The sequence below is a fragment of the Schistocerca nitens genome, chromosome 4 (genome assembly GCF_023898315.1).
Source record: "Schistocerca nitens isolate TAMUIC-IGC-003100 chromosome 4, iqSchNite1.1, whole genome shotgun sequence".
NCBI classification, from domain to species: domain Eukaryota; kingdom Metazoa; phylum Arthropoda; class Insecta; order Orthoptera; family Acrididae; genus Schistocerca; species Schistocerca nitens.
The window spans coordinates 226,648,431-226,659,633 of record NC_064617.1 but is presented as its reverse complement, the minus strand read 5'-3'; the positions used below and the strand labels follow the sequence as shown (position 1 = coordinate 226,659,633).

Below are 11,203 nucleotides of genomic sequence, written 5' to 3'. Positions count from 1 at the left end.
AACTCTCATTATGCTCATCTACTATAACTCTGTAAGAAAAATAAAAAATAAAAAAAAATAAACACTGCTGCAGCTTTAACATTATAGCTGTGTGAAGGCAAAGTATTCATGAAGTAATAAAGAGAAACATGAATGGGAACTATCATAAAAGATAAAGGTTGCTCATGAAACTGCTATCTTAACATGAATCAGAAGTAGCTTACAAGTATAGAAACACAGAAACTGTAGGCAGATCTTTTTTAATTAATTCCAATACAAAATTTCCATAATGAAAGAATGCGCTGTTATTGCAAATAATAACAACATTATTGACTATCAAAACTTAGGAATTTCATTTACTATGCAAAACTGTACATTAAACAATTATGATAAACAATACCAAATAATAGTAGTAGTAGTAGTAGTAGTAGTTGTAGTAGTAGTGGTGGTGGTGGTTGTGGTGGTGACAAGGAGGGTGTGGTAATGGAGGTGGCTGTGGTGGTGATCATGATCATGGAGATGGATATTATTATGATGATGATGATGATTATGATGATTGGAGGATCAGCATAATAGGCAGGTATGTCACGTAGCAGTCCCAAAGAAGCACTGACCAATAGCTAAGCATACTACATTCACATACCTTTCTTAGTACTACTATGAAATTGGTTGGCAACTTCTTATAAAGTTTTAATGGCCAGTAAAACTAGAAATAAATTTGAAAGCTTAACATCATCTAAATCACAATCAATAGTTCAAGATACATTCATGACAATCACATAAATTTTGTTTACATTCAGTACTAATTAATAACAATTAAGGAGAAAGATACATTTCAGAAATTTAAAAATGTATTAGACAACATCTGCTTTTTTCCCACTGGAAACACTATCAGCTGATGTAATCCAGGCGTTGTCAGTGCTTCGATGAACTGATGTACATACAACTTTGTCAGTCATCAGTGGCCATACCTAAAAAACAAAATCCCTCATTCAAAACTCTGTACTCACACTGTAAAATTGTTTACTATTAATCAACTCAAAAATTAGTATTACACTGGGAAACAAAACCCTAGAAACACAAACTTATCTTTAAATAATCCTGTTCAAGTTATATTTCAACAGGTGGTAACTTCTACAAGTACCACACTGATCATCGAGAATTATTCAACATACTGAGAAGTTTTTAACAACAGTCCACGAGAAAAGTATGATCAAGAATCAGGTAACATTACCTATTCAACAATGGAAAATCCAGGAGACTGCCGTCATGTGTATGTGAGTTGTCATACATAAGTGTGTGTGTGTGTGTGTGTGTGTGTGTGTGTGTGTGTGTGTGTGTGTGTGTGTGAGGGGGGGGGGGGGCCTCGTGAGTGCTACCTCCGATGAAGCCCTTGTCGGCTGAAGGCTCTTTTTCTGAGTCTTTTTGATTTGCTTATCAGTGACAGCTTCACTGTACGTTGAGTAGCAACTATAGTTTTCGTAATACTGTAACACTCCCTATTTTTTAACAAACCATTTTGCAGGGACTGCACAGAGATACTTCCTGCAAAAGGAGCTATCACAAAGAACTCACATGCTGTATAAATGTGGAAATTCGTTAAACTTTTAGCTCCTGTACTTCGTAACTGAGAGGTGGGATGAAATGTAAAGTACATCTATCATTCCTTTAAGTGATGGTTTGGTTTTGTTAAACATTGCTGAACGCAGGGGCCGACAAATTGCACACAATGGTATTTCTATTGTTTGATACAGATAGAAGTTGCATTAACTGAATAAAATAAATTATACACTAAATCATTCCAAAAACAACTCTCACAGAACTAAAAAAAAATAAAATAAAAAATGGACAAAGCAATCTTAAAAGATAATTTTTTGTGCTAGCAGGAGGAACGGTGAAATACATTGTGAAACCAGAGGTCAGATTTCTGGAAATTCAAATCATTATTAAAACATTGCAATTTAACTAATAAACTGTCTGCATTAAATCTCTGCATGCTCTTCATTGAAGTCATACATAAGTGAAGACCATCCTAGTACTTGCCAAAAGGGAGGGACATGAGAGAACAATACTGATGGATCACATAGGCAGCTGGCTGTAGTGTGACGACTCTACTATGAGCGGGGATGAGATGGAATCAGGACACCAGTATGGAAAGAAGAGTATACAGGGCCCTTTCAAAGAGCTAAACGACAAGAACTTTTTCTAACGAACAGACAACAGTTGAAATCAGGGCAGATGTTAAAGTCAATGTCACCGTGTCTGTTGGCAACAGGTTAATGAAAGATGAGTTGAGACCTCTATAATCTGATATAAATTACTTTACAGTTGACATCTGTCACATGCAGCTGCTGGCTACCACTTGATTATAGGTGGCGCACGAACATGGCAAGTCACTTCAGAAGTGCTGTTACATGTAACACAGAGCAATGTTGGAAGCAGCCCCCGTGAGGTATGATAGGAACAACAGATGCTCTGTCTATAGTGACTAAGTGACCAATGACTGAACTGTTGTAGAAGACACATTTTGTAGCTCTGAATTTAACTCGTGTCAAAACCTAACCACAACCTTGTGATGCGCAATGTATTTGAGAAAGTGGTGGTCAAAAATCTGTGGCGGAACTAAAATCACTACTGTTTTGTTGTCAGTGATTAAAGTGAACCTCTAAGACTGAACTGAAGACAGAAGAATTCGAAACCTAGTGTTAAAAGCAAACTGTAATTTCTCACAATCACTGGTTACCTGAAACAACCCCACACTGGCTACACAAGCTGCTGCATTACTAAATATGAGCAATCCTCATTGACACTTTGTAGCACATTATAGGCAACACAAGCAGATTCAAAATGAAAAGAGATTTAAGAAGAAAAATAAGGGCAAATGAAAACAAAAATAAAACAGCAAAGTATTACAAATAAAAAAATTACACTTAAACCAATGAAATGAATAAAAATAGTAATCAAATTCTTGATAAGATCCATACACACAAAATTCTGAACTTCAGGTTTATACGCTACCCACTGTGCTACGCCCTACAGTGCGTGTTAGGTTGTTATATTTATGACTCTGATACCACGCTTGCAATGATGAGCTGCAACCTTAAAAAATTTGGCTTCATGCAATGTCGTGTGAAGCTTATCTAATGTAAGCAAATTTCTGCGACAGTAATATCTGCGTATATGACACTGACTTGTCTTGTGCAGAAGGATCCAGTAGTGTTTGGTTAGTGCTGTGTATGAAATGTGTGTGTTAGCATCTCATGCACGCATGTGTGTGTGACAAAATAAAGGGCCAGATTCAGAATTTGGGTCGAAACACATCAAGTAAGAAAGAATGATTTTCTCATTTTGAGAAGGCACTAGGAGTGATCTGTTTAATTTGCTAAGAACATGCTAAAGCCAAGATCACATAAGTATTTCTTTATTTAAAACAACCATCTATGACAGACTTTACTGTATCTTCATGTCTTAAATGTTTTTGTTATGAAACATTTTCATTTTAAATTGGACCTCATGCCAAGTTGTAATGTAGATAAAAAACCAGCACATTATAGAAGGTTTGTCATAGTTAAAGTATTAAAAAATATGTCTTGCAAATGGCCATATCCATATAGACAGTGCTCACAGATGATTGTTATGTCACAGTATGAAGTAGCAGAACTGCTTACAAAGCTGTCTAGCTTATGAGGTCTGTTCAAAACATTCTGTGACATTCATAATTTTGAATCAATGATATTTTGGAGCAAAATGTGGTTGGCTTCCCTGCACATTTAATGTGCAACTGCCAGAAGTTTCACTGTTGTGTGTCTTAGTTATTGTTCAGTGCTGTACTGAGTATAACATCTTTTATTTTATTTTTTTTTTTTTTTGAGGGGGGGGGGGGCGCAAAACTTCTATGGTCATTAGCGCCCGGTCCGTGACTTAGGAAACAGTAAAAAACCGAAATTTAAAACCAGCAGCAATGAGAACGAAAGTCATAAAATTGGAGAAACTAAAAGCAGAAGGAAGGCTTAAAAATCCACTACAGAAAGGGGTTGGTTGTCCCCAAAAAAAGCTTCAAATGACTGACGTCATTTCACTGGCACTAATAAACTTGAGAACACGGTCGGCGGAGCGCGTGTCATCTGCTAAAATCGACGATATATCAGGCGATAGCTGTAGACGGGAGCGTAACAGATTAAAATAGGGGCACTCAATTAAAAGGTGTCTTACCGTCCACAGCTGAGAGCAGTGGGGACATAGTGGGGGACGATCGCCGCTTAAAAGATGTCGATGGCTAAAAAGACAGTGCCCTATCCGGAGTCTACTTAAAATTACCTCCTCCCGACGACGCGTTCGGGAGGAAGAGGTCCAAGCACAAGGAAGAGCTTTCACGTCCCGCAATTTATTATGGGTAAGTGTTGACCAATGCGTGTCCCATAAATGAACAACACGACGACATAGAACGCTCCGTAGATCGGCGAAGGGAAGCGATTGAATAGCTGGCCGAGGAAGTGAGACTGCAGCCTTGGCTGCAATATCGGCCGCCTCATTTCCACAGATACCAACGTGTCCCGGGAGCCAGAGGAACGCCACCGAGACGCCCCCCAGGTGGAGCAAGCGCAGACAGTCCTGAATCCGGTGGACCAGAAGGTGCACAGGATAAAGAGCGTGGAGACTGAGGAGAGAGCTGAGAGAATCTGAACAGATAACGTACTGTATCCGCTGATGGCGGCGGATGTAGTGGACAGCCTGGAGAACAGAGTAAAGCTCCGCAGTATAAACCGAACACTGGTCGGGAAGCCGAAAGTGATTTGGGGTGTCGCCAACAATATAGGCACTCCCTACACCTAACGATGTTTTCGAGCCGTCGGTGTAAATAAATGTGGCGTCCGTCATTTGTGCACATAGAGCAGCAAATGCCCGACGATAAACAAGTGAAGGGGGTACCATCCTTGGGAAATCGACAAAGGTCACGGAGCAGACAGATCTGGGGACGGAGCCAAGGCGGTGCTGTACCCCAAGTTGTCAAGAAGGTTTTAGGAAAGCGGAAGGAAAGAGAATGGAGTAGTTGACGGAAGCGGACTCCCGGTGGTAGTAGGGAGGAGGGGCGGCCTGCATACCCTACATCAAAGGAGGCGCCGAAAAAAAGGTCATGGGCTGGATTAGCAGGCATCGAAGACAGATGGCTAGCATAACGACTCAGAAGAACTGCTCGCCCATTGGACAGCGGAGGTTCAGCAGTCTCAGCATAAAGGCTTTCCACAGGGCTGGTGTAAAAAGCTCCAGACACTAAATGTAATCCACGGTGGTGGATAGAGTCGAGACGCCGAAGAATAGACGGACGAGCAGAGGAGTAAACTATGCTTCCAGAGTCCAATTTCGAGCACACTAAGGCGCGATAGAGGCGGAGAAAGACCACTTGGTCCGCTCCCCAGGAGGTACCATTCAGGACACGGAGGGTGTTAAGGGATCGCAGACAGCGAGCCGAAAGATAGGAAACGTGGGAGGACCAGCACAGTTTTCTGTCAAACATAAGACCCAAGAATTTAGCGACGTTGGAAAACGGAAGGTTGACAGGACCTAGATGTAACGAGGGCGGAAGAAACTCCTTACGTCACCAAAAATTAACACAAACGGTCTTACTGGGAGAAAAACGGAAGCCGGTGTCGATGCTCCAAGAGTGGAGGCGATCGAGACATCCTTGAAGACGTCGTTCAAGAAGGCTGGTCCGTTGAGAGCTGTAGTAGATCACAAAATCGTCCACAAAGAGGGAGCCCGAGACATCAGGAAGGAGACAATCCATAATTGGATTGATGGCAATGGCAAACAGTACAACACTCAGCACGGCGCCCTGGGGTACCCCGTTTTCTTGGGAGAAAGTGTTGTGTCTAGACCATACAGCCCAGACACAATGCTGTAGCCGATAGGGCACGCAAGGCTAACGCAGACGGGCGTGAAGTCTGGAACATGAGACTTATAAATGCACTAAAGAAAAATACGTAGCTTTTTTAATACTTAACTTTATTCTCTTGTTGGAATACATCTCTCCTGCATACTCGTAAGCTATTGGCACTGATACAAATGGCGCCTTGCTAGGTGGTCGCCATTTAACTTAGCAGAGGGCTATTCTACTGTCTATCTCTCAGCAAATGAGAGCAAGGCTTATCACGTGCAATCGCTAGCTAGGTTGTCCGTACAACTGGGGACGAGGTCTCCTCAGTCTCTCGAGACCTGCCTTGTGGTGGCGCTAGGTTTGCGATCCCACAGTGGCGACACACGGGTCCGACATGTACTACAGGACCACGGCCGATTTAAGTTACCACCTAGCAAGTGTGGTGTCTGGCTGTGACACCACAGAAAGTACGGGAGAGAGTAGTGTTCACCCGCACCCTAAATGTGCGCTCTGCCATAAATTCACGAAGAAAAAGGGGCAGCCGACCTTGAAAGCCCCAAGAGAACAGTGTGCGGAGGATGCCTGTCCTCCAACAGGTATCGTATGCTCTCTCCAGATCAAAAAATATTGCTACTGTTTGGCGTTTCCGGAGAAAATTGGTCATGATATAAGTGGAGAGAGCAACAAGATGGTCAACCGCAGAACGATGCTTTTGGAATCCGCATTGGGCAGGTGTTAAAAGACCGCGGGATTCCAGCCACCACGCTAAACGGTAATTCACCATACGCTCCAAAACCTTACAGACACTACTTGTGAGGGAAATGGGGCGATAGCTAGAGGGAAGCTGTTTGTCCTTTCCAGGTTTCGGAACAGGAACGACGATAGCTTCCCGCCATCGTCTGGGAAAAGTACTGTCGGTCCAAATTCGATTATAAAGGCAAAGGACGTAACGCAGACTATGGGTTGATAAATGTAGCAACATTTGGACGTGGATACCATCCAGTCCTGGGGCGGAGGAGCGAGAAGAAGAGTGTGCATGTTGGAGTTCCCGCATGGAGAAAACAGTATTGTAGCTTTCGCGATTTTGAGAGGAGAAAGCAAGAGGTCGCACTTCCGCTGCACGTTTCTTCGGGAGAAACGCTGGCGGGTAATTTGAAGAGCTCGAAATCTCAGCAAAGTGCTGACCCAACGAGTTAGAAATTGCAATGGGGTCCACTAATGTGTCATGCGCGACAGTGAGCCCAGAGACCGGGGAGAAACTAGGCGCGCCTGAGAACCATCGAAGCCGACTCCAAACTTCCGAGAAGGGAGTGAAGGTGTTAAATGAGCTAATAAAGAATTTCCAGCTTGCCTTCTTGCTATCGCGGATGACACGACGGCATCGCGCTCGGAGCTGCTTATAGCGGATACAGTTGGCTAAAGTAGGATGGTGGCGGAAAACGCGGAGAGCACGTCGCCGCTCACGTAGTGCATCACGGCATGCCTCGTTCCACCAAGGAACGGGGGGGCGCCGGGGCAATTCGGAGGTGCGTGGTATTGAATGTTCCGCAGCTGTAAGAATAACGTCGGTAATATGTGTGACCTCATCGTCAACGCTGGGATAGTGACGGTCATCGAATGTCGCTAGAGACGAAAAAAGTGTCCAATCGGCTTGGGCAAACTTCCAGCATCGCGGGCGCATGTAGGGCAGTTGAGGCTGCAGTCTAAGGACACATGGAAAGTGGTCACTCGAGTGTGTATCATCAAGGGCGAACCATTCGAAGCGCCGAGCTAGCGGAACAGTACCGACCGCAAGGTCCAAATGAGATAAATTTGTCGTGGAGGCAGACAAAAATGTAGGGACCCCAGTGTTGAGGCAAACTAGATCTGCTTGGTGGAAGACGTCTAGCAATAGTGAGCCACGTGGACAAGGATGTGGAGATCCCCAAAGCGGGTGGTGGGCATTGAAGTCCCCAACCAGCAAATATGGGGATGGAAGCTGACCAAGAAGATGAAGGAGATCAGCTCGTGCCATTGGTGTGGACAATGGAATGTATACAGTACAAAGAGAGAACGTCTATCCCAAAAGGGAAAGACGGACGGCGACAGCTTGGAAGGAAGTGTTTAAATGAATTGGGTGATAATGGAGAGTATCATGGAGAAGAATCATGAGTCCTCCATGGGCTGGAGTGCCTTCAACAGAGGGGAGATCATATCGGACAGACTGAAAATGAGGGAGAACAAAGTGGTCATGGGGACGCAGCTTTGTTTCCTGAAGACAGAAGATGACCGGCGAGTAGGATTGTAAGAGGATCGACAATTTATCCCGATTGGCTCGAATACCGTGGATATTCCAGTGGATAATGGACATAGGGTGAACAAAAAATGGAGGAATGTGACCAAGGTCGCTGTCAACTCAACGACTGCTCTGAACTTGCGACCGACAGCATGGAATGGCATTCAGCCGAAGGCAGAAGATCCTGATCCATAGGTTGGTCAGGAGCAGCTCCTGCCACCAGCGACCGGCCGCCAGCAGTGCGCCTAGGCAACACAGAAGACGGCCGAGGGTGATTTCCGCCAGGTGGTGCTGTAGATGGGACACGCCTTGGCGGAGAAGGAGAGGAACTGGGTTTCTTTGTAGCCTTCTTGGAAGTATGATGTTTAGATGAAGGGGGAACCGATGGTTGGGAAGTTGCCGTACGTAAAAACTCTTCACGAGTATGCTCTTTTTTCGAAGTCTTGGTGTCTGACTTTTGGGCTCGAGATTTAGCAGAACTCGACGAAGGGTGTGCCAGAGAGTGGGCAGGCGAAAGTGGTGAGGTGGAACGGGTGATCTTTGCGCTGGCCGAACTGACGACCGTGGCACTAAAGGTGAGGTCGCAAGTCTGCGTGGCCACCTCCTTTGTTGGCCGATGAGAAGCAAGGACAGTGCTGTATTTTCCTTTCTGAGGCACGGTGGGCTGTCGACTGGCGAATAATTTTCGAGCAGCAAAGGTCGACACCTTTTCCTTTACTCTAATTTCCTGGATGAGCTTTTCATCCTTAAAAACGGGACAATCTCGAGAGGAAGCAGCGTGGTCACCCATACAGTTGATGCAGCGAGGGGATGGAGGTGGACAAGCACCCTCATGGGCATCCTTGCCACACGTAACACATTTGGCCGGATTGGAACAGGACTGGCTGGTGTGATTGAACCGCTGACACCGATAGCATCGCGTAGGGTTTGGGACGTAAGGGCAAACGGAAATTATCTCATAGCCTGCTTTGACTTTCGATGGGAGTTGCACTTTGTCAAATGTCAAGAAGACAGTGCGGGTTGGAATGATGTTCGTGTCAACCCTTTTCATAACCCTATGAACAGCCGTTACGCCCTGGTCAGACAGATAGTGCTGAATTTCTTCGTCAGACAGTCCATCGAGGGAGCGTGTATATCTAACAACAGGGTGCCATTCCGTAATCCGGAACAAGACTTTACTGGACCTGCAATTGTGTCGACACCTTTCTGAATAATGAAAGGGTTGACTGTGGAGAAGTCGTGACCTTCGTCAGACCGAGAAACAACAAGGAACTGTGGCAACGATGGAAGAACTGACTGGCTGAGACTCAGTGAACTTACGTTTGTGAGCAGACATAGTGAAAGGTGAGGAAACCATTGCGTAAGAATCCGCCATGATTACCGGCGTCTCCGATGGCGCCCTCCTCCCTTGTGGGGGCCCTCTCTGAGGGCACTCCCGCCTTAGGTGAGTGTTCACACCTCAGGTCACACCTCCCGACAAACGGACGGAGGGACCAATCGGCACTTTCGGAAGGTATCAGCTCGGGTAATCACCCCTCCCTGGGCCTGGCCGTTACCAGGGGGTACGTACGTGTCCTACCTGTCTAACCGGGGCAGGGAATTACGCGTTACCCCGTCACCGGGTACGCATGGAAGTGCGAGGGTTGGCCTTCAGACACGCACAGGGAGGAAGAAAGAGAAAGGGAAAGGAAAGAAGAGAGGTCTCAAACGCCGCAGCGGAGAAAAGGGTAGAGAGAAGGGGTAAGGAAAAGAGAAGGACAAAGGAAGGATGAAGACTTACAAGCAAGGAAGGCGAAGAATGTGGTATATTTACAAGCGTCCGTCTCCGGACGTAGGCACAAACCATAACCCCAGAGGAGGAGAAAGGGAAAGAAAGAGCCAGAGGTGAGGGGGGGGGGGGGGGCGGCCAAGATGGGGGATGGGGAAGGATGCGGAAAGGGAAGGTATGCAGCCCGGAAAGGAAGGAAGGCCACATCAGCTCGGGGTCCCGTGCTCGCTATGCACGTATCCACAAAAGAGTTGTGGATCCCCTGGGGGGAGTATAACATCGTGTCGCACAGTTTGCGAATTTCGACATGGCAGAGTTAGAGGAGCAATGAATCTGCATTAAAATTTGTGTGAAACTCAAGAAAACCTTTACAGAGATACTCCAAATGATGCAGGAAGCCTATGGTGATGAGCGCTTAAGCCACACACTGTGTTATAAGTTGTTCACATGTTTTAAGAATGACCAGACGGAAGTTAAAAATGACTTTTCAGGACGCTCTTCAACATCTACCGATGATGCTCATGTCAGGAACAACACCACAGCTGAGCGTCCCAAACGAAGATAGACTGCTTGAGAGATTGCAGAAGAACACAATGTATCAGTTGGCTCATGTCACAGCATCTTTGAATGCATCATGTTGCTGCCAAGTTCATCCCAAGGCTCACAAATCAAGCCCATAAAGACCTCCGCTTCGTAATCGATGAAGTGCTTTTGGATTGCGCAAATGAAAATGAGAGGTTCCTTATGAGAACCATAACTGGTGGTGAGATATGGGTCTAAGGTTATCATGTTGAGACAAAGGTTCAATCATGTGTCAGGAAAGGTTCTCCAAGACCAGAAAAAGCTTTCAGGTTGGTTGTTGGCTGGCTTGGGGGATTAAAGGGACCAGACTGCTACGGTCATCGGTCCCTTGTTCCAAAATTTTAAACATCCACACAGAATAAAAAGGAACACTGACAAAGACGACAGACGACATAGGCCAAGAAGACTGAGCCAGAGACCAGCCAAAAGGAAGTAAAAATCACACAGTGTGTGACAGTGGTTGGCCGACCATAGAGACAAGAAAAGGAAAAGCCAACCACCGGGAAACACATTAAAAACTCAGTCTAAAACCATAAGCTAAATGCCAGACTCAACACAAAAAAGGACAAACACTTAGATTAAGTGATAAAAGCCCCCTGCCCGAATAAAACGCAAAACTAAGCCTGTCATGGCAGTGTCATCTGTTAAAAGGGCAGGGAGCGTATCGGGCAGCGCAAATGTCTGCCTGACCACAGCTGAAAAGGGACAGGCCAACAAAATGTGG

General features: G+C 45.4%; 1 protein-coding gene across 1 annotated transcript in view; it reads right to left on the bottom strand.

The window, feature by feature from the left end:
* Window positions 1-223: 223 nt before the first annotated feature.
* Window positions 224-11,203, bottom strand: part of LOC126252948 (RING-box protein 1A) — a 34,315-nt gene continuing 23,335 nt past the window's right edge. The window contains exon 5 of the mRNA XM_049953961.1: window positions 224-950. Within this exon, the coding sequence (XP_049809918.1) occupies window positions 938-950 (13 nt within the window). The 3' untranslated portion in view covers window positions 224-937. The remainder of the gene's footprint in view (window positions 951-11,203) is intronic.